Source organism: Euleptes europaea, chromosome 4, assembly GCF_029931775.1.
Source record: "Euleptes europaea isolate rEulEur1 chromosome 4, rEulEur1.hap1, whole genome shotgun sequence".
Classification (NCBI taxonomy): Eukaryota; Metazoa; Chordata; class Lepidosauria; order Squamata; family Sphaerodactylidae; genus Euleptes; species Euleptes europaea.
Genome location: NC_079315.1, coordinates 18,313,473 through 18,337,081, shown reverse-complemented (window position 1 = coordinate 18,337,081; position 23,609 = coordinate 18,313,473). Strand labels below are relative to the sequence as shown.

At 50.0% G+C, this 23,609-nt stretch overlaps 1 protein-coding gene across 1 annotated transcript in view; it reads left to right on the top strand.

The window, feature by feature from the left end:
• MELK (maternal embryonic leucine zipper kinase) overlaps positions 1-23,293 on the top strand; it is a 42,934-nt gene extending 19,641 nt beyond the window's left edge. The window contains exons 11-17 of the mRNA XM_056848316.1: positions 4,582-4,713; positions 7,404-7,535; positions 12,108-12,324; positions 16,231-16,327; positions 16,792-16,960; positions 20,837-20,940; positions 23,102-23,293. Coding sequence (XP_056704294.1) covers positions 4,582-4,713; positions 7,404-7,535; positions 12,108-12,324; positions 16,231-16,327; positions 16,792-16,960; positions 20,837-20,940; positions 23,102-23,279 — 1,029 coding nt within the window. The 3' untranslated portion in view covers positions 23,280-23,293. The remainder of the gene's footprint in view (positions 1-4,581; positions 4,714-7,403; positions 7,536-12,107; positions 12,325-16,230; positions 16,328-16,791; positions 16,961-20,836; positions 20,941-23,101) is intronic.
• The last annotated feature ends 316 nt before the right edge of the window (positions 23,294-23,609 follow it).

Sequence of the window (23,609 nt, the reverse complement as noted above, 5' to 3'; positions counted from 1 at the left end):
TTTTAGACATTGTTGATATTTTCATATATTTTAAATGTTACCCGCCCTGAGCCTGTCCTTGGCCAGGGAGGGCAGGCTATAAATTGCAAATTAACTAACTAAATAAAATACCAAACATTTTGCCTTCTCAGAATGCATTGGAACCTATGGGCTAAATATCGCTGATGCATTGATACCTTTTTTGGGTTTCTTTGAAACACTGACTTGAGCCGGTGTTTTGAAGCTTCCTGCCTTCAAGAAACACTTTGCTCACCTGTGATGGAAATGTTGCATGTTGCTGAAGGGTCCCTGCTTGTTGGGCTAGCTGCCTCCTACGGGGCACTGTCCTTGCTCTAGAATGCACCCTAAGATTCTGTGCACATTGCCAGGGGCCTGGTGGCAGTGATAGGTATGTTATCCTCTTCGGGGTGTCTTGTCCCCTTCTGGATCTTTTTATGACAGAAGCCCTGGTACTCTTCTAAAGCAGGGGTGTCAAACTCATTTGTTATGAGGGCCAGATATGACATAAATGTCACTTGGTCAGGCCGGGCCATTGCCTCGCCAGCCCAAATTGGGACTGGGGTGGTGGTGTCGCTGTCTCGCAGGCCGGATAAGAGCTCTCAAGGGGCCACATCCAGCCCCCGGGCCATATGTTTGACACCCCTGGTCTAAAGGGTTGCAGGGTTCCTTGGAACTTTCCTCTGAAAACCACCAACTGAAGCTCCTGCAAATAAGCTGGTCAGCACACCTCACCAACGGCACACAGAATCAACTGGGTTTTTGTACTTCTTGAGAAGGGTGTTTATTTATTTATTTAGTGCAATCCTAAATTCTTAACGCTCGGGTGGTACCTTCACGGTAATCAACTGCTTATTTCATGGTAAGAATTTGCATATTTCATGGCACATTGCCCCGAACAGTACAGACTGTTTAACAATTATAAAATTAATGCGGCAGGGGCTCGTAGCAGAAGGTGAATTTCACAGAAATCTGTGATGACGGTGGAGGGAAAAAAGCAGACATAAATGGAATCTTGAATCTAAATTACCAAACTTACTCAGACGGACAGTTGTTTTTTTTAAGCCTCATGATGCTGCTGTTACTTTTCTAGCTTTTAGCATAGTTTTTTTTTTAAAAAAAATGTTACTGCAGAGGTTTTCTTTCCTCTTAATCTAGAGGATCAGGTGGTCTTTTTGTTGGAGGGTGTGCTGAATGACAACATATGGGCCAGGTCAGACCAGGGAAAACATCAGAGACCTAGAAAACGGCCCTTTCCTGATCTTATGGCGAACTTTGTACTGGGGGCAGGTCGTGTGAGATGCTTCACTGGTTGGAGTTGCAGGCTGGCCTTGCTTATTCAGAACACTGAAGGTTCTCTCGCCATAGCAAACACAGCTGCATGGGTTTGAAAGTTACGTTCCCTGGGGGGAGCAATTGCTGGTTGAGCTTTTCTCCTTGCATTAGCACTGCTCCCCTGCTAGGATAGATTAATATCCCCTGAAATCTGCTGGATGGATTTCTTTTTCCAATACCTGCTCCAAGATTGATGCTGCAAGGTTCCTCTGACTTCTAATGCATCATGGGGAATGTGGAAATTCCACTTTTAGGTAGGATGGGAAATTTGCTGGCACTCCTCCTTACGCTTCATCCTTCTGCGTGCTATGTCCTGGAATTCCATCTCCGGGCCACAGGCTGTTTCCACAATGAGAATAGGCCAGTGATGGCGAACCTTTTAGAGACCGAGTGCCCAAACTGCAACCCAAAACCCACTTATTTATCGCCGAGTGCCAATGCGGCAATTTAACCTGAATACCACCCTCAGAGGGGGCCCAGAGGGAGAGGCTAGGGTTGCCAAGTTCCTCTTTGCCATGAGTGGGAGGTTTTTGGGGTGACGCCTGAGGAGGGCGGGGTTTGGGGAAGGACTTCAGTGCCATAGAGTCCAATTGCCAAAGTGGCAATTATTTCCAGGGGAACTGAACTCTATTGGTTGGAGATCACTTGTAATAGCAGGAGATCTCCAGCTAGTACCTGGAGTTTGGCAACTAGTTCCTTAGTGTTTTCTCTCTACATATCAAGACAAATGGAAAGGTGTTTGGAGGATGGCTTATGGGCACTTCAAAGGTGGAATAGGACTGCACACCCCTCTGCCCGCACAGACCCAGAGGGTGCCGGAGAAGCCGCTGGAGGGAAAGAAGGAAGGAAGGAAAGAAGGAAAGGGAGGGGGAAAGGGAAGGAAGGGAGGGAGAAAGGGAGCGAGGGAGAGAAAGAAAAGTAGAGAAAGAAAAGGACGGAGGGAGACAGAGAAAGAAAGAGGCCATTTATACATGGGAGGTTTTGCCTTGGATTTGCCACTCTCCAGATGCACATTTTCCCCATCCGGATTCTCAAAACTCTGCATGGGGACTTACTGATGAGTTTTGAGAATTTGGATGGGGGAAATGTGCATCTACAGAGCGGCAAATCCAAGTCAAAACCTCCCATGCTTGAGTGGCCAGAGACAGAAAAGCTCGCTCGCTCGCGCTCGCTCTCTCTCGCTCTCTCTCTCTCTCTCTCTCTCTCTCTCTCTCTCACTCACTCACTCACACTCTCACTCACTCACTCACTCACTCACACTCACACACACACACACACACACACGGCCCCCGCCTCCTCCCTCAGCAGAGAAGTGGGGGGGGGCACGGGGCGCCGGGAGACCCTTCCCCTCTCATGGAGGCTCGGTGTCCTTCCCCGCTCCTACACACCCATGGAGGGCTGGGGCAGGTCCTGGGTGAGGGAGAAGGAGCTGGGAGAGGAAGGGTAAAGGGCCGGAGAGGCAGAGCAGCCCAAGGAAGGCCAACAGTGCGGCGGTGTGGCTCAGGCCCACCAGCCAGCTGGCCGGCGTGCAGGAAGGCATGCAAGGGGGGAAAGGGGGGGATGGACAAGGGCCCAGAAGCCTTCCCCAATCAGGCACCTGCTGCAAAGGAGGAAGAAGGGAAGGGGGACAAGAAGGGAAAAAGAAAAAAAATCCTGCCCCGCTGACAGCTGCCCCTATCCAGCCGGGCCCGCCACCAGCGAGGGAGGAGAGGGAGGGAGCCGCCCCAGAGCCTCCGCCTGACTTCCCGCCCTGCAGCTCACCAGCCCTGCCGCTGTGCCCTTTGCCTATGGACGGGGCTGGGTCCCACCGCATCCCACGTGCCAGGGGAGAGCAGCAGCAGGAGGAGGATCCCCCACCCGGCTGGGCCTCGCCGCCACCGCCTCCACCCACCCCTTTCAGAGTGGAGCTCTGGCGGAAAGGAGGTCCGTCTGGCACGGAGGGAAGGAGGGAGGGAGCCCAGCCTAGCTCTGCGCCCCTCTCTGCCTGCCTGGCTTGCCCAGGCCCCTAAGCCCCCCGCCCGGAGGGGATCTCCCACCCTGCCTGCCCCGAGGGGGGATGCGGCGGTGGGGCGCGGCAGCGGCGGGCTTGTGAGAGGCGAGCAGGGTGGGGCAGAGGGCGCCTCGTTTGCGCCCACCAGCCAGCCATGCCCCTCCGCCCGCACAGGCCCAGAGGGCGCTGGAGAAGCCGCCGGCCCTGCCGAGTGTGGGCGCTCGGCTTCTGTTACCCGCTCTCCCACCCGCCTGGCCAGCCGCTCATGCTCCAGCGGCAGCAATGGCAGCGGCTTCTGTGGGAGAGTCCGGGGGCCACCGCCAATGATGTCGGAGGTTCCCCACCACAGGCCTACAGCCTCCCCCATCCGGGGCAGGGCAGAGCCGGAAAGGCCAGTGGCTTGGAGGAACCACGCGTGCCGGCAGAGAGGGCTACACGTGCCGGAAGTGGCATGCGTGTCATAGGTTTGCCAACACGGGAATAGGCTATAGCAATTATACCAGTAGTGATCCTGTTTACGCTTAATGCAATGAAATACAAAGGAAGAAGCCTGAATTCTGGTAATAAGCCTTTAACTCTGTTAGCCTCATATGAAAAAAAGTGTAACATGTAGCCTGGCTCTTCATCTACATCAGTGGCTCCCACCCTGGGAGTCAGTTATTGCAGGAGGTCTGTGAATCCATATGCAAATTAAGCGTTGTCATTTTGATTTTTTTGTCATAATGTACTTAGTCAATCAACAGATGCTGATATGTACAACTACTATCATGTGAAGTGTCTGTGAATTTATTTTTACTTTAAAAAGGGGTCCACATACTCAAAAAGGTTGGGAACTACTAATCTTGGAAAAGGTGGGGTGCTATTATTTTTTTCCCTTCAGGTTAATCTATAACACTGGTTCCCAACCGGTGGTCCGCGGACCCCAAGGGGTCCATGAGAACTAAACCAGGGGTCCGTGAAACAAAGTTATACCAGTGGTCCGTGGACCACCAGGGGTCCGGCACGCAGCTCTCTCCCTCTCTCTCAGCTGGGGAGTCTCCCAAGTCGGTGGAGATTCCAACCCCCCCCCCAATCTTGTCTGCAGATGGCCTAGTTTTGCTGCTTTCATTATCGGCGCAGGGGCTGGGGTCTTTTCATACTAGATAGAGTGGCGCCACTTTAATTCCTCTGGGGTCTGCTTGTGTAGGCTTATAAGTAGCTCCTCTTGTTCCACGGATAGTGGGCTGATAAGGTAACCCAGGTCCTCCTTGCATCCTCAGTGGAGATATGACCACGTGACCGCAACGTATCTCTTGCTCCAATCCAAGAAAGCTCGTGGCAAGCCCGTTCGCCTGAGGATTCCTTCTCTAGCATTCGACTGTGCGAATGTCACTGCAAGCAGAGAGCAGAAGGTGAGTTCGCTTTCTTCAGGGTTGTGAAGACAAACCAAAAGCTGCGCATTGAGCAGAGGACTCTTGAAAGTTTGATTCGTGTTTTTGACCACAATAAACTACGGGGCTGCGTGAAGGACAGCTCAGAGTGTTGTGCAAGCAGTGCTCTGGCTTAAGTAGGGCAAAGTGATGAAGCTTGATCATTACAAAGTGCCATCTGTGGTGAGGAACAGTCTGAAGGCATGAGTCTGTTCCGTTGCTCAAGCTCGTGTCTGGATGGGAAGCTCTTGGTAGCCCCTCTGAACATTTCAGAGAGTGTGGTAGGGTGGATTCAGAAGGGGGAAAAGAGCTTTCCCCCCTCTCGTTAAGCTTGTGTGGTCAGGCTTAAGAGTATGGTCAATAAAGCCGTACCATTGAAGAAGAAAAGTGATAGAAGAGGAATGGAAATAAGGAAGGAGATGTTGCCACTTAGCCAGCATGGTGTAGTGCAGGGGTGGGGAACCTTTTTTCCGCCAAGGGCCATTTGGATATTTTTAATATCATTCACGGGATATACAAAATTATCAACTTAAAAATTAGCTGACCATGCCCAAAGCAGGCAGCTGCCACAGATGACCCCCACACACAGCAAGCAGGTAGGCATCCAGCCAGTGGCACACTTGCCCACCAGGTAGCACAGGATGGTCTGTTACACCAGCCGGGCGTAGCCATCCAGCCGCATGCCGGAGTTGCTTCTGCTCCGCATGGTCGGGGCCGGATTCTACAGCCGGCTCCTGCTACCTCCGCCTGCAGGGATGAAATGAGGACACACTGGCTAAGAACTTGCCCCCCCCCACGCATTCTGGCCCTGCCCCCTTTAACCCCTCCATTGCTTCCACTTCCACCCCCAGCCCTCTTGTAGTACAGAAGGAATACGTTTCTCCATGGCCCAGGTGGGAAAGGGTTAACACAGTTTCTTGGGCGGTCCTAGCAGCTCCATAGCTAAGGACTCTTCTGCAAAGGAGGGGAAAGTTTCCTTTTCTTGGCAAAACAAACTCACATCTGCCTTGAATAGAGGCTATTCCTGTCCGTGGGAGGGGGCTAATCACCAGTCTTAGATCCTTCTGAGCTAGAGATCTGCCAGGACCACAAAGGGCCAGACCAAATGATTTTGCGGGCCTTAAACGGCCCCCGGGCCTGATGTTCCCCACCCATGGTGTAGGGTTAAGAGCGGTGGTTTGGAGTGGTGGAGTCTGATCTGGAGAACTGGGTTTGATTCCCCACTCCTCCACATGAACGGTGGAGGCTAGTCTGGTGAACTGGATTGGTTTCCCCACACCTACACACGAAGCCAGCTGGGTGACCTTGGGCAAGTCACAGCTCTCTCAGTCTCACCCACCTCTCAGGGTGTCTGTTGTGGGGAGAGGAAGGGAAGGTGGTTATAAGCCTGTTTGAGTCTCCCTTAAGTGGTAGAGAAAGTTGGCATATAAAAGCCAACTCTCCTTCTTAGCATGAAATATAAGTATACCCCCCAACTGCATGGGACAGTGCCATCTTGGGAAAAAGACAGCAGGAAGTCAAACAATCACAAACTGGGGATTTTTAACTTATTGATTTTGTTCATTTATACCTCACCTTTCTCCCCAATCACCTGTCCTCCATTTTATCCTCACAACAATCCTGCCAAGAAGGTTAGGCTGAGAGCATGTGACTGAGTTTCTACGGCAGAGTGGGGATTTGAACTTGGCTTCCCCTGGTCCTAGTCTGACACTCTAACCCTCTGGTTTAGACACTAGCTTATAAAAGTAGCTTGATAATCGGTTCGGATTCTTTACAGCCCTTTTGAACTGGTTCTAGACACATTCCACGAAGAACTGGCTATGTAGCTCTGTAACATGAATACAATGGTTTTAACTTGACGAAAAATATTTTTTGTTCTTCCTGTAAAAAGGACAGCTGCTTCTCGAATTTTTCATTTTACACTCATCCATAGTAAGCTGTATCTCAGTTTGCTATGGAATGCAAGAATGTAAGTCTAAGCCATAGGACCATGGCCAGACAGCCTTCCTCACTAGGTGGAGCTGCTTTGTTTTGCAGTTAGGCTGAACTCTCTATTGACAATTTACATTGGGGGGGGTGCACACAGCTGTGATTTCCTGACCAGGGAGGATCTGACTAGAAGCTGAAGAAACTGGCCATCTTTGCCATGGAGCCAGGGTGGTGTAGTGGTTAAAAGGAGAGGTTTGGAGGGGTGGACTCTGATCTGGAGAACCGGGTTTGATTCCCCACTCCTCCACATGAGCGGTGGAGGCTAATCTGGTAAACTGGTTTTATTTCCCCACTCCTCCACATGAAACCAGCTGGGTGACCTTGAGCTAGTCACACTCTCTCAGCCCCACCTACCTCACAAGGTGTCTGTTGTGGGAAAGGGAAGGTGACTGTAAGCAGGTTTGGTTCTTCCTTAAGTGGTAGAGAAAGTCGGCATATAAAAGCCAACTCTTCTTCTTCTAAGCGTCGTGGCCATAGTAGCTCCAGGGAGATTTCTTGTTTGCCGGTAATGTTCCTATTTTAAAAAATAAACTCCGGTCTCTGAAAGTGTATTGCTTTGATGCTTTATTTTTATGGGAGGGATGAAACCGTGTTCTGGGTGCAGTGGGACACCTGTTGGCCACAGCCCTGCAAATCGTTCTGAGAATCCACTGATCTAACAGCTCACACTTCTTTCCGAACAGTTCAAAAAGAGCCTGACTTTTGAAGATGCTCCGGACAGTGGTAACGAAATGCCTGATGTGTTTGGATCCTTGGAATTTCTCGGCTCGTTCGAAGCTCGACCTGTGCCTTGTATTACACCCAAAGGCAAACAGGTAACTAACTATACCTGTGGGATACTTTTTTTTTTAGCAAAGTTAATACCTCACCAACACATCATTTCAGTAACCATGTGGTAGCAGTTTTGTGTCCTGTTAAGAAAATCGTCAAGAAAGACAAGGGCTCTCCCTCCCCTGCGGCTGACCTTTTAAAGGGTAAAGGTAGTCCCCTGTGCGAGAACCGGGTAAATACTGACCCATGGGGTGACGTGACATCCCAACATTCACCAGGCAGACTATGTTTACAGAGTGGTTTACCATTGCCTTCCTCAGTCATCTACACTTGACCCCCAGCAAGCTGGGTACTCATTTGACCGACCTCAGAAGGATGGAAGGCTGAGTCAACCTTGAGCCAGCTACCTGAAACTGACTTCCGTCTGGATTGAATTCAGGTTGTGAGCAGAGCTTTGACTGCAATACCGCAGCTTACCACTCTGTGCCGCAAGGCTGCTGACTTTAGGGGCCCTTGAAACATCCCCCTGTTTTCAAAATGTTTCCTGAAGTCAGTATGGGGGGCAGAAGAACCCTCAGCTTTGTAGATGCATTGGAGGCAACACAAAGGTCATGCTGCTTTTGACTCCAGCCAATGATCTTTGTCCTGGTCCTGATGAAGGATGAGGCTCTCTAATATGGAGCCTTGGACATGCTCAGAAAACGACAAGAATTCTTGGCCTTCCCAAGTTTCTGAGGCTTGGCATAACAGGGATGAGCTCCCACAGTACTCCCCAGCATAGAACTGGAGAGGAGAGGCAGGGACTTTTCTTTTGGGGCAGGGGTCTCAAGCCTTGTAGGATACTATGCAAGGACATAAGCAGAGACTAGATGGCCATTTGTCAGCAATGCTGATTCTATGACCTTAGGCAGTTCATGAGAGGGAGGGCATCTTGGCCATCTTCTGGGCATGGAGTGTAGGGGTCACTGTGTGTGTGTGTGTGGGAAGTTCCTGCATTGTGCAGGGGGTTGGACTAGATGACCCTGGTGGTACCTTCCAATTCTATGATATGCCTGCCTGGGCTATGGGGGAGTAGTGGGTGGGCAGCTCCTGAAGTTAGCAAAAAAAAAAAGTTAATCTTCTGGATGGGATAACTTGGCACTGACCTGGGCCCAGATGCCCTTGCACTGAGTAGGTGTGTATCTGGTCAGAGCCAGTTGGATGAAAGTATAATGCTGGCCATAATTAGACGAGGAATAGAGAATAAAACTGCTGCTATCATGCTGCCTTTATACAAATCTATGGTGAGACCACACTTGAATTACTGTTTTGAGTTCTGGTCACCACACCTAAAAAAGGATATTGCAGAGCTTGAGAAGATGCAGAAAAGCAACCAAAATGATCAGGGGACTAGAGCAACTGCCCTATGAGGAGCGGTTGAAGTGCTTAGGGCTGTTTAGCTTGGAAAGAAGGTTGGATAAAGGGGAGACATGATAGAGGTCTATAAATTATGCACAGTATGGAGAGAGTGGAGAGGGAGAAGGTTTTCTCCGTCTCTTAATACTAGAACATGGGGTCATCTGCTGAAGCTGGAGGGTGAGAGATTCAAAGGAAGTATTTTTTCACACAATGCATAATTAAATTGTGGAACTCCCTGCCCCAGCATGTGTTGATGGCTGCCAACTTGGAAGGCTTTAAGAGGGGAGTGGTCATGTTCATGGAGGAAAGGGCTATTCATGGTGACTAGTAAAAATGGATGCTAGTCATGATGCATACCTATTCTCTCCAGGATCAGAGGAGCATGCCTATTATATTAGGTCCTGTGGAACACAGGCAGGACAATGCTGCTGCGGTCGTCTTGTTTGTGGGCTTCCTAGAGGCACCTTGTTGCCTACTGAGAACAGACTGCTGGACTTGATGGGCCTGGGTCTGATCCCCCATGGCCTTTCTTATGTTCTTATAATTGTAAAGCTTTATTTATACATTCAACCAATCTCTTTCAGTAACACAGTACAGTTGACAAAACAAATTGCAGAACTCTTTCTACATCCATGATCTAGTCTCCGTGGCTACATCCATTTCAGACAAATAGTCACTATTTCAATAACACATAACCTTTTGTTGCTGGGGAAAATACAACTAGCTCTTCTGCCGAATGGCCTGGTGCCGTAGCTAAGAGTAGAACAATGACTTCCTTGGTAATTCCTTTATAGTAACTGCAATTAATGCCCGCAGGGTTGGATCCAGCGCAGCATATCTGTGGGCGCAAGGAGTTGTTCGGTTTTTGGTCCTGGAGCATGATTGGGAGGTGGGGCATTTTGGGCCGCCGCCGAAAGGGTCATAAGTCCATGTGCCTATGGGAAAACTGTGATGAATCTGACCCATTGCAATATGCTAATATAAAAAACACTCTTATATTTTAGTTTAAAACGATGCTTTTTAAAAGTAGTTTGTATACGTCTTAAGTACTGGGAAGCTTAGGTCAGAAAGGTCTGTGTGCCCACAGCATGAATATTCTGGTGATCTACATCACAAATCCTTTGTTTGACAAATGTCTGACCTTTGTTGGAATTCACAGTGTGTGTGTGTGTGTGTAAAGTGCCTTCAAGTCGCAGGCGACTTATGGCGACCCCTTTTTGGGTTTTCATGGCAAGAGACTAACAGAGGTGGTTTTGCCAGTGCCTTCCTCTGCACAGCAACCGTGGCATTCCTTGGCGGTCTCCCATCCAAATACTAACCAGGGCTGACCCTGCTTAGCTTCTGAGATCTGATGAGATCAGGGTAGCCTGGGCCATCCAGGTCAGGGGAATTCGCAGTATCAGTGGGCTAATCCAACATCCAGAACAACAACCAAATCCACATAATACCTTTTTATTAGGATCATCCAAATCGGCACAAAAGGTTGCGCAAGCTTTCCGGCTCGCCAGATCGCTTCGCCTGGCCGGATGTTAAAAAATTTAAGATGATAAAGGGTAGAAAGCTGTTTCTTCAGCCTGTGATGTTAAGGTCTGTTTTTTTCAAGCGTTGTCTTAGGCCGGCAAGCACACAGTCAGCCTAACTTTACTGCTGGCGTGATGTCTCCTTATGGTACATTCTCTGGGAAGCTGAATTCAGTTCATGTTTTCCATTCTTTGTTCTTTCACAGAAAAACGGCCCATCCAAAATTATCCTACATGCCAAAAAAGAAGCCCATTTCCCTTTGCTCTCAGCCTGCAGATTTTGTTCTAGTTTTTAAAGACTCCAGCACCGCTAATTTCGTAGATAATAACTTCCCCCCATTTGGTTATATATGCATCTTTGAGCACTAAAGAGGCGTAATTAGAGGATGGTTTGAAGTGCAAATGGCCAAAGATTTATGGCTGCAACCTGGGCAACAGCTGCTGATAATAATCCCACATCAAGACCCTGGGTGGATAGGACACATTTCAATAGAGAATCCTGCCCCATTGAGCTGTATTCTGTCCAACAGAGGCTGTAGACCAGGGGTCCCCAAGGCTTTTGAGCCTGTGGGCACATTTGGAATCCTGACACAGGGTGGGGGATGTAACAACAAAATGGCTGCCGCAGGAGGGCAGAGCCCTTCTGGTACACCCCTCCCCAAAGAACATTACGTTCATCTGATAGCAACTTACTCATGATCCCTATCCCTATGAGTGTGGGGCTGTCCTCAACAAGAGCCAGGGCCTTTTCAGCCCTGGATCCAGCCTGGTGGAACTCCCTCCTGAGCAACACCAGAGCCCTGTGGGACCTCAAGAAGTTCTGCAGGGCTTGTAAAATGGAGTTATTCCACCAGGCCTACAGTTGAGGACAGTTGTGATGTCATCTATGCTGGCCTCCCTGCCTTTCCCCCCATATTATTTTAGTAAGGTGTATGACCTAGGGGGGACGATCTGACTGCAATGGTTTTAGCGACGGCCATCTTTTGGTGTCATCTGTTGTTTTTTAAATGTGTATAACCTGGATGGCCCAGGCTAGCCTGATCTCGTCAGATCTCAGAAGCTAAGCAGGGTCAGCCCTGGTTAGTATTTGGATGGGAGACCACCAAGATATGCCAGGGTTACTGTGCAGAGGAAGGCACTGGCAAACCACCTCTGTTAGTCTCTTGCTATGAAACCCTCCCAAAAGGGGTCGCCATAAGTCGCCTGCGACTTGACGGCACTTTACACACACACACACACACACACACACACACACACACACACACACACACACACATTTATGATTGTTTTCATGATTGTTCTAGAGTTTTAATGAATGCTTATGGCACCTGTGGGCTGGTTTTAATGTTGGTACCCGCCCTCAGCCTGGCTTTGGCTGGGGAAAGCAGGATATAAATTGAAAGTAATAAAATAAATAAATAATGAAATGCTAGAAAGTGAGGTTTCGCCTTTTAGTCCGCACAGCCAATCAGAAGCCTTGCTGGGCACAAGCCCCTCCTGGCCTTGCCCACTTTCTAAAAAAACTTGGTGGGTACCAGGAAAGATGTTGGCAGGCACCATAGAGCCTGCGGGTACCACGTTGGGGACCCCTGCCGTAGACTATCCACTTGGGTCTTGGCTTGAGCTAAGTACCATCTTCACCTATAGCTTCAGTGGGTTAAAAAAAATGGACCTTAATCATAATTTTTTTTCCCAAAGCACCATGTATTCCTGGATGGTGGAGAGTTCACACCACCTTTTCCTCCCATGCCAAGGAGGGGAGCATCATCAAAGAAAAAGGCCAACAAGGAGAACTCTGATGCCAAAGTTGCAGCAACGTTTGAGCCTTTCGTGCTTCCTGCTCCCAAGAGGCCGACGTGGGCCATGAACGAGAAGAGAGTGCTGACCACCCCGAATCGCGCGCCTCCATGTGAAGGTATGGCGCAAGGGCTGAGATCCAGGAGGAAACGCACCCCCACCCTTACAGGTTAACGGGTTTGGTGGCTTAGTGCGAAATTGTCTGTTAACACCCGTTGTGGGGGCGGGGGCTGCTGTTTGAAAACGTGGAGGCCCCACAATCCTTCAGCTCATATTCTGGTGTGGAATGCTCTTCCCATGCTCAGGGCAGCTAGTAGAATACCATGACACAAGAGTACATGACAAATGCAGGGAGGAGCTCAGAAGACAGCTGATCTCCTACAGTGCAGCGCTGCAGTTGGCCTCCAGTGAGGAAAACATGCCCCCAAACACTTGCGGAAAGAAATGGGTCATGGATTTCCTCTGGACAGCCGAAAGAGCAAGAGCCTATCTGCCTTTCTGCTTGGGTTAAGGAATTCTTGAGCCTTGGGGGCGGGGCTAGCTCAGGGAAAGCCCTTGATTCCCTTAAGGCTGGGACTTTCAGGAAGGCCTATTCCAGGGGTGTTGAACTCAATTGTCACGACGGCCTGGTATGACGTAAGTGTTACTTGGTCGGGCTGGGCCATGCCTTGCCAGCCCATATCGAGAGTGGGGGAGTGGCTGCCTCGGCTGGCTTGCGAGCCGGATAAGAGCTCTCAAGGGGCCGGATCTGGCCCTCGGGACTTGAGTTTGATACCCCTGGCCTATTCTATATGCTAACACGGGGATTGGAGGGAGGAATTTTTATGATTATTGGTCTTAAACCAATAGATCAGGATGGGTTTTATTGATGGGATGAGATTTACTTATATTGCATTTTTTTCTTGGGTTAAGCTTGTAATTTTTCTTGCTCATTGTCTTGAAGTGTACAGGCAGGATATAAAGTACCATATTTTTCGCTCCATAAGACGCACTTTTTTCCTCCTCAAAAGTGAGGGGCAATGTCGCTGCGTCTTATGGAGCGAATGTGCGGACCCCCGTCCCTCCCGCCAGCCGGGTAGGCGCGCCCGAACGCAAGCCGGCGTTCCCCACCCGGACGGCCAGCTGGGAGACGGGGTATTTAAACTACTCTGCGCTGCCTGCCTAGGCAGCGCAGAGCAGTTTAACCTCCCCCCCCCCTTGCTCGCTTCCCGTTCCTGAGCCTCGGGACAATAGTACTGTGTAGACAGTACTGACTTGGATGGACCGAGGGGGGGTCTGGTTCAGCATAAGGCAGCTTCACAAGGAGGGGCCCGTGGCTCAGTGGCAGAGCCTCTGCTTGGGCATAGCAGGAGGCCCCCGGTTCAGTCCCCGCGGGGCGCCTCCGTTCCCTCCCGCCCCTGGCCCAGGCGAACCCGGCGCTGCCAGGCCTCCGCCTCCCCCCCACACTCGCTGCACGGAGGCCGGGTGGGGCGGGCGGAGAGTGAGGCCGGATCCTGCCGCTGGGACGATCCGCCCGGCCCTCCCTCCTTCCCTTCCGCTCGCCCGACCTCCGTGCAGCAGGGATCGCCGAGGGGGAAGTGGGAGAGGGAAGAAAGGGAGGCCGGGGGTGGGGTAGGCCTGAGGGGGAGACGCTGCCTTCGCTCAGCTTGGGCGGGGGCGTTTCAGGGCCGGGAAGGGTGGGGGGGAGGTTTAAACCCCCACCGCCCCCCTTCCCGGGAGTCCTCACAGGAAGGAGGCCTGGGCCGGGGGTTGAAGATGGTGGTGCTGGGGCTGCTCCTGCTCCTGCTGGGCTCCTGGGCGGCCGGCGCTGGAGGTAAGCGACCCGCGGCCTGGCTTCTTTCGCCGGGCGGGAAGGAAGGAGGGTCTCCTCAGAAGGGGCTCCCCTCCCCCCCGCCCCGGCTTCCCCTCCCCCTGAGGGCGAAGGCGGCGTCTCCCCTTCAGGCCTACCCCACCCCCGGCCTTCCTTTCTTCCCTCTCCCACTTCCCCCTCGGCGATCCCCGCTGCACGGAGGCCGGGCGAGCGGAAGGGAAGGAGGGAGGGCCGGGCGGATCGTCCCGGCGGCGGGATCCGGCCTCGCTCTCCGCCCGCCCTGCCCGACCTCCGTGCAGCGAGTGGGGGGGGGGGGGAGGCGGAGGCCTGGCAGCACCGGGCTGGCCTGGGCCAGGGGCGGGTGGGAGCGGAGGCGCCCAGCGGGGACTGAACCGGGGGCCTCCTGCTATGCCCAAGCAGAGGCTCTGCCACTGAGCCACGGGCCCCTCCTTGTGAAGCTGCCTTATGCTGAACCAGACCCCCCCTCAGTCCATCCAAGTCAGTCTTGTCTACTCAGACTGGCAGCGGCTCTCCAGGGTCTCAGGCATGGGTCTTTCCCATCACCTACTTGCCTAGTCCCTTTAACTGGAGATGCCACTGGGGATTGAACCTGGGACCTCCTGCATGCCCAGCAGAGGCTCCACCACTGAGCTCACAGCCCCCTCCAAAATACACTTGAACACATGAAACTGCTTTCTAATGAATCAGACCCCCCCCCCTCGGTCCACCCAAGTCAGTCTTGTCTACTCAGACTGGCAGCGGCACTCCAGGGTCTCAGGCAGGGGTCTTTCCCATCACCTACTTGCCTAGTCCCTTTAACTGGAGATGCCGCTGGGGATTGAACCTGGGACCTCCTGCATGCCCAGCAGAGGCTCCACCATTGAACTCACAGCCCCCTCCCCATGGCTCTCCAGGATCTCAGGCTGAGATCTTTCACATTGCCTTCCTGCCCGGTCCCTTTAACTGGAGATGCCGCTGGGGATTGAACCTGGGACCTCCTGCATGCTGAGCAGAGGCTCCGCCACTGAGCTCACAGCCCCCTCCAAAATACACATGAACACATGAAGTTGCTTTCTAATGAATCAGACCCCCCCCCCCCTTGGTCCATCAAAGTCAGTATTGTCTACTCAGACCGGCAGCAGCTCTCCAGGGTCTCAGGCAGGGGGTCTTTCACATCACCTACCTGCCCGGGCTCTTTAACTGGAGATGCCGGAGATTGAACCTAGGGCCTTTCAAGACCCCCCGCCCGGCTTCCAGGGAGTCCCTAGAAGCCAACAGCTGAGCCTCGGACCGGGAAGTGGGGGGAGGAGGTAAAACTGTTCTGCGCCTAGGCAGGCAGCGCAGAGCAGTTTAAAGACCCCCGTCCGGCTTCTAGGGACTCCCTGGAAACCGGACAGGGGTCTTTATTTGGCAGAATATTTTTTCTTGTTTTCCTTCCTCTAAAAACTAGGTGCGTCTTATGGAGCGAAAAATACGGTAAATGCGTTATAAGAGGGGTTTAAATGTAGTTTTAACCGTTTGCTCAAGACTCAGCAAAATAAGCTTAGTAGCTTTTTAGATTCTGCAAAGGGAACAAACTTTTATTGAGCACATGAAGCTGCCTTATACTTGGTCCATCAAAGTCAGTATTGTCTACTCAGATGGGCAGCGGCTCTCTCAGGGTCTCAACTTTTAAGAAAAAAACATTGAAGCCCATTAAGAGAATGTAGCGGTCTATGCCTAGAGACAAAAGCAGGATTTGGACAGTTTGTTGAACTGACTAGTCAAGATGCAGTGTTCACAGAAAGAGGCAGATTTCAAAGGAACAACTGGAAGAACAACTAGGGAAGGGCCATGGCCCAGTGGTAGAACATTTGCTTGGCTTGCAGAAGGTCCCAGGTTCAGTCCCCGGCATCTCCAGTTAAAGGGACTAGGCAAGTAGGTGATGTGAAAGACCTCTGCCTGAGACGCTGGAGAGCCACTGCCAGTCTGAGTAGACAATACTGACTTTGATGGACCAAGGGTCTGATTTAGTATAAGGCAGCTTCATGAGTTCATGTGACCCTGCTTTGGGGGCCACCCCCCCTCTTCCTCTTAGCTACTCTTGGTCTTCCTAGCTACACGGCCTCTCTGCCCAGCTCTGTTCAGGATATCTTATATCTGCATGCAGCTTTCAAATTGTAGTAATGCTTTTTCCCTCCTAAATGTTGTTTGCTCGAATCGGACTACTTGCAGAGAGCAGTCAGGCCGTGAAAGAAAGCCCTGCTAAGAAGCCACCAACTCCTACCAATCCGGAGGAATTGGCAACGGGGGTCATTAGCCCCGAGCGAAGGTAAATGTCCACTTTCTCGAGCATATTCAGATGATACAATAGACTATCTTAATCCTTGTATTGATGGGGACAGCTTTTAAAAACAGCATCTGTTTGCAGTGTTAAACCCTCTTTTAAATCCTTTCCTTACACCTACCAACAAATGTTAAAAGGCTGGGGAGGAGGGGGGGGAACTCTTAACATTACACACTTCAGTAGTCTTGGATACATTCCTATTTTCCATAATTAAAATTCATTCGTGCCCCCGGAGAATTGGAGCATATATGTAATTCGCTTGCGAAATCCCAAATTGCTGTTGTGCAGCAGATCCTTTTAACCACGTCTTTGTCTGACAGATCCTCTTCTCCCCTCCCTCCCTTTAAAAAAAAAGCAGAGGTTGAAAGACCTTTTTATTTGATGTCTCTTCCGATGACCTGTTTCCAGCCACTGAAAAACCAACATGTGCTTTTCTGTCCACGCGCCAGGTGTCGCTCCGTGGAACTGGATCTGAACCAGGCTCATCTGGGAAGTGGTCAAAAGAGGAAGGGGGCCAAAATGTTTGGAAGCTTTGAACGAGGCTTGGATAAAGTGATCACGATGCTCACACCCAATAAAAGGAAAGGCTCGGCAAAAGAAGGCCCGAGGAAGCTAAGGGTAGGTTCTTTTTTATTCTATGACAAACTCTGGAGGAGGTTGTGAAGGATGTGGCCAAACTGCCCCCCCCCTGAAAACCAAACTACTGCTAGTTCTAGGAGAGTAACTATGTTGGGTCTGCAGTAGAAGAGCTAGATTCGAGTCCAGTAGCACCTTAGAAACCTACAAGATTTGGGGGGTAAACACTTTCAAGTCAAAGCCCCCTTCGTCATGTCTTGTTGGTCTCTTAAGATGCTACTGGACTGAAATCTAGCTCTTCTACTGCTAGTTCTGTTGACCTTCAAGGGGGCTTTTCTCCCCCACCCTATTTCACCCTACTGCATAACAGTTATGGGGTGTATACCAGAGCCGTTTATGTCGTGCCAGTGATGTCCGCTGTTTGGAGAGGTGAAAGGCTCTGAGTCAACACCAGTTCATTGTCGGTCAAATTGCAGTCCCACATTGGAATTGTGCTTTCGCTGGCCTGCCATTGGAGATTTTTTTTTGAAGCTTTAGCCACTAGGGGGCTCAGTGCCCCGGAACCGTGCAGGCTTTCCCGCCGGAACGGTTGCGTGTTCACGGCGCGACGGGGCCCGCTTCCCTCAGCTCTTTTGCCGCTAGCAGAGTCAGCCACTCGTAGCCCTGCCCTTTGAGTTTGCATTCCCTTTCGTGTTATTGTGTGGGTCTTGTCTCTTCTCCCTGTTGAGCGAAGAGCGCCCCTTTTCTCGGCGTGTCTCAGAAGAGCCTGCTTAAGAAATGCGCTCGCTGCAGTGCTAAGCTGACCCTGATGGATGAGCATGAGCTCTTCCTGCTCTGTCTGGGAGAGGGACATAATTGTCTCAGCTCATGAGGCTTGCCAAAAGTTTACACCTGAGGCAAGAAATGATCGAGCGGCCAAGCTGAGAGCCGCGTTACGGCAGCAGGCCTTAGAATCTTCAGACCCGCCAACGAAATCAGCCTTGGAACCAACTTGGCCGTTGAAGTTCTCTCAGAACTCTCTCGGCCCCACGCAGAGGCAGGAAATGGCAAACCACCTCCAAACGTCTCTTGCCTTTAAGACCATAAATCAGCTGTGACTTTCCACCACCACCATAGAATATGTATGTAACCTTGCGTGTGTGTGTGTGTGTGTTAAGTGCCGTCAAGTCGCTTCCGACTCATGGCGACCCTATGAATCAAAGTCCTCCAAAACGTCCTATCTTTGACAGCCTTGCTCAGATCTTGCAGATTGAGGGCTGTGGCTTTCTTGATTGAGTCAATCCATCTCTTGTTGGGTCTTCCTCGTTTCCTGCAGCCCTCAACTTTTCCTAGCATGACTGTCTTTTCCAGTGACTCTTGTCTTCTCATAATGTGACCAAAGTACAAGAGCCTCAGTTTAGTCATTTTAGCTTCTAGGGTCAGTTGAGGCTTGATTTGATCTATAACCCACTGATTTGTTTTTTTGGCAGTCCACAGTATCCATAACTCTCCTCCAACACCCCATTTCAAAGGAATCTACTTTCTTCCTATCAGCTTTCTTCAATGGCCAGCTTTCACACCCATACATAGTAACAGGGAATACGATGGCATGAATTAACTTGATCTTGGTGGCCAGTGACACATCCTTACACTTCAAAATCTTTTCTAGCTCCTTCACGGCTGTCCTTCCCAGTCTCAATCTCCTTCCGATTTCTTGGCTTGCAGTCTCCCTTTTGGTTGATGATGGAGCCAAGGTATGTAACCTTAGGGCAGGTAAAACGGAGCACGTGGCTTTTTAAAAATTAGAGCTGATTTGGCTGGAATCTTTAGACACTCGTGGCACCACGACGTTTTAATGCCCAAAAGCAGGGGTTTTTTTTCTCATCTTACAGCAGCTTGAATAGCTTACAGGCTAGAGATGCCAATTTTTTGTAACTCACTAAGCTTGGCCAGCCACCGTGGTGATTAAACATATGTCGCACAATATTCTAAACTCACTAAGTTGCCTTGCCTTTCAAAACAAAGCTTTCGAGTGCCCTGTCAGCATTATCTAAACACTCTCCTCACCCCCCAATGCTACACTTAAATTCACAATCCAGTAGCTTTTACTGCCTTCACCGCTGAAGGGCAGTATTTGGTGTTGGAATATCTGTTGTGGAGATATTCCTGTATTTAGCCGAGTGCTTCAAGCTTAGCATTCAGCAGAAACATACCCATGCGTGCGTGTGTGAAAATAAAAAGGAGCATCAGTCGTGTGCTCTAATCAAACTAAAGTACATTTATTGTTGAAATACACATTGGATAGGAAAGGACAAACAAGGGTCCCCTATCCTGATCTACCTTGCTAATTCTCTAGGTATAAAAGGGTATCTGCCTTCCACTCCATCTTGGGGTGGGAAGGCCTGGACGCGCGGAGCACCCGGCTCTAGGTCTTGCTTGGATGATGGGCAAAGGGAAAGAGAGAGAGGGTGGGAAGTTTCCCTGACAATACATCTCTAAACATCAAAGGGGACAGGAAATGAGGGTGAGGTGTAACTACAGATACCTTCCAAGTCCTGTCTATCTATCTGACTCTTTGTGGTCAGTCCCCCCTCTTAATGTGTAGGCAAGTGACACCGTTAGGAAGGGCAGATTTTCCAACATTTGGAAGGTTACTTGCCAATTTATTTCCAAATAACTGCCTGCTTTGGCTCTTGTCTGCTAGAACACAAGAAATTAAGACTGTCAGCTTTTTCTTTTTTAAAAAAAAATTCGGCTACAGCGGAATACCGGCTTGTATCGCCAAACAGCTTTTCAATCTAGCCTATCTGAGCAGGTTGTTATGCGAATGCAACATGGGTCCAAATGTCAGGCATGAGTAGTAAAGTGGGAACCGCATCTTTAGGGCTTTCGGAGCACGGCTGAACAAATTGACAGGGAGCCATAATGGTTACCAGTTGGAACAGCCGTCCCTCTAAATCTTTTGCTTTGAGGACAGTAAGGCCTTGAATCTCTTTTGGATAGGGGGCTACCTTGCAGGTGGTGGGAACACTAGAGTTTGGGCTCCATAACCCTGCCCTGCAAAATCCGTCTCAAAACAGAGCCAAACACTAGTCAGTATTTATTATTTCAAAAATGGATACGCCGCCTCTCTAGAGACCTGCTTGAGATGGCTCTCAACAATATGATACAATGAAAGCATAAAACCTCAGCTGTAAATCCAGGTTACAAAGGCAGAACAGAACCCCATTCGCCAGCTTCAGAAAGAAGACCATAACACTGCATGTGCTGGAAAGATAGCTAGTTGCAACCTGTAATATGGCAGTCACTTGCCAAACATATTTTTTGTCAAACATAGACATTTTTTGAAACTTCATTACAATAAACGTGCATTGCCCCACACCATCTGAAAGAGTGGAGATGTGTTGGGGTTTGAACTTGAAGCAGAGAACCGTACCTGAACATGCACACAAAGTTATCACCCTGATCCCAGTGTCAAAGGGACATATCATCAGACAGAATGTCAAACAGGGGCATCAAACCACCCTTTGCTTTCCTGCTTAAGCTGCAGTGTACACTGCCTTATACTGAACCAGACCATTGGCCCATCAAGGTCAGTATTGTCTACTCAGACTGGCAGCAGCTATCTGGGGTCTCAGGTCACGGTCTTTCACATCATCTACTGCCTCTTCCCTTTAACTGGAGGTGTTGGGGATTGAACTTTGGACCTTCTGCATGTCGAGCAGATGCTCTGCCGCTGAGCCACCGACTCTCCCCATATGTTGAGAATGGCTTTTGGGGATCTAGTTCAAGGATCACAGTCACTAGTGCTCCTTATTGCTGTAAGGGGATGGGGAAGCTTTGATTTGTTGTGGATGCTAAAACTCATCTTCCTCAATATTCTAGCCTAACTTCAGTCACAAGCGATTGTGGGAAAAGTGTTTCCTTTCTCCCCCCCAGGCTCATTACAATGTGACCACAACTAACCTTCTGAATCCGGATGAGCTGCTAAAGGAAATAATTGCTGTCCTTCCTAAAAAACATGTTGAGTATGTACAGAAAGGGTAAGTTGTAAATATTTGTCTCGGTGGTTAATGGCTAGAACTCTGTCTCCCCTGGGCCATCTATCCAAGGCTTGCTACCTTGCTAAACATGATGCCCCTTGAGAAATGGGCATTTTGAAGTCCTAGCACTGCTTCTCCAGTGGAGTAGAAAGCAATAGCGGTAGCTTTTGCAACTAAAAGGAAGTTGAACATACTGCTAATTACTTCTTTGAAGATGTTGCTTGGGAAGTGGTCACAGGGGTCCATCTAGCAAAGGACTGTCTTAGCCAGAGGGTCTCTACAATGGAAGATGGTGGGATCTGTACTTGGGACCTTCTGCGTGTCAAGCTTGTGATCTGTTCACAAGCAATTTCTCCCATCCCACAATGGAAGGTTATTAGGTGGATAGATTTAGATGTATTGGCCAATTACCAAAAGAGCAGCACAGGGTCCTCTCTGAGATAACTATCTTAGGTGAACTCTGGCAACCTCTTGTTGGAAGGAAAGGCGGTTTTCTGTTTTCTCTTGATTATACCTTCACTAAAGGAACACAGAGGAGCCCCATGGTTCAGAGTGGTAAGCTGCAGTACTGCAGTCCAAAGCTCTGCTCACGACCTGAGTTTGATCCGCCGGCTCAAGGTTGACTCAGCCTTCCATCCTTCCGAAGTCGGTGAAATGAGTACCCAGCTTGCTGGGGGTAAAGGGAAGACGACTGGGGAAGGCAATGGCAAACCACCCCGTAAACATATAGTCTGCCTCGTAAACGTCGGGATGTGACGTCACCCCATGGGTCAGGAATGACCCAGTGCTTGCACAGGGGACCTTTGCCTTTCTTTACCTTTTTAAAGGATTCACCAGAATCAATCTGGTCTCAGAAAACACATGTGATTTGTACAATTTCCTTAGCCCCATTGCTTATAAAGGGCTAGCCTAGGCCATCCAGAAGATGATCTAGGCCACATCTCAACAGATCTCAGAAGCTAAGCAGGGTCAGCCCTGGTTAGGACTTGGATGGGAGACCACCAAGGAAGTCACCACACAGAGGCAGGCAGTAGCAAAACCACCTCTGTTCATCTCTTGCTTTGAAAACCTTCAGGGTCTCCATAATTTGACTGCGACTCAATGGCAGTTTCAACCACAGTTCATCTTCTGAGAGCCAGCGTGGTGTAGTGGTTAAGAGCGGTGGTTTGGAACAGCGGACACTAATCTGGTGAACCGGGTTGGTTTCCCCGCTCCTACACATGAAGCCAGCTGAGTGACCTTAGGCTCTCTTAGAGCTCTCTCAGCCCCACTTACCTCACAGGGTGTTTGTTGTGGGGAAAGGAAGGGAAGGTGACTGTAAGTCAGTTTGATTCTTCCTTAAGTGGTAAAGAAAGTCGGCACATAAAAACCAACTCTTCTTAGCTGCCACGTTGAAGAACCTCAATAACCAGAGGTGGACAAATGCTGCACTGGGAAAGGGGAAAGCAGACGTTATTGTCGAAGTCATACAACAGTTTTTCTCTGGATTTTCTCATGAGCCATCTAATGGGATACTGAATTAATTGGAAAAGCTTTACCTGGATTGTACCAATGCAGGCTGGAGGTGGGGGAAAGGCTTGCATGCTCTAGTGCTCCCAACGTAGTGTAGTGTTTAAAAGCGGTGGTTAGGATCGGTAGACTCTAATTTGGAGAACCAGGTTGGTTTCCCCACTCCTCTGCATGCAGCCTGCTGCGTGAACTTGGGCCAGTCGCAGTTCTCTCCGAACTCTCTCAGCCCCATCAACCTCACAGGGTGCCTGCTGTGTGTGTGTGGGGGGGAGGTGATTGTAAGCCACTTTGAGACTCCTTTCGGTAGAGAAAAGCGGAGTATACAAGCCAACACTTCTCCCCATGGTGGAAAGATGGAACAGTCCTGTGTACTAGCTCAACAAGGCAAAGAGTTTGGTTCATCTTTCTCCACCACTTGCTGTTTTCTCTGGGAAAGGGAGTATTTTTGTTTTACACGGGAGGCTCCAGCCATTCCATACACCCCCCCTCGGCAGCCTGAACTGGTACAATCCAGGAAAAGCTGTACCCCTTGATTCTACGGACCGTGTTTCTAGTACTGGGGTGGAGCATTGGCTGCTCACCCCTTCAATTACTGTAATAACCTGTTCGCGGCTGGGCTGATCCCCACTTTTTAAACTTCCTTCTCCCACAGCTACAAGCTCAAGTGTCAAACACAGTCGGACTTTGGCAAAGTCACCATGCAGTTTGAGCTGGAGGTCTGCCAGCTGGGCAAATCCGAAGCTGTGGGCATCAAGAGGCAGCGGCTGAAGGGGGACGCTTGGGTCTACAAAAGACTAGTGGAAGACATCCTGTCTAGCTGCCGGTTGTAGCCTTCGGTCCCCCAGTAGGACGGGAAGCAGCTTCAACGAGCCATGGTTCGTTTGGTCACGACAGTAAGCTAACCTGTCCGCAAGACTAGTGTGTTTTTAAAATAGAAACTCTTTTGTGAATAAATACATAATATACCAGGTCATTCTGTCCTTGTCTTTTTTTAAATTGCGTACCTTTTGTGCCTTGCTGTGGTTTGTGTGTGTCTGTAGATAAGAGCATTGAGCTGGGCCTATTTGAACCAACACGTCTTCTCCTTAAATGAAATCTCACAAAGACAGTGCCATCTTTACTAGGAAAGAAGGGGCTATGGTTTGGATCTAGCAGGAAAT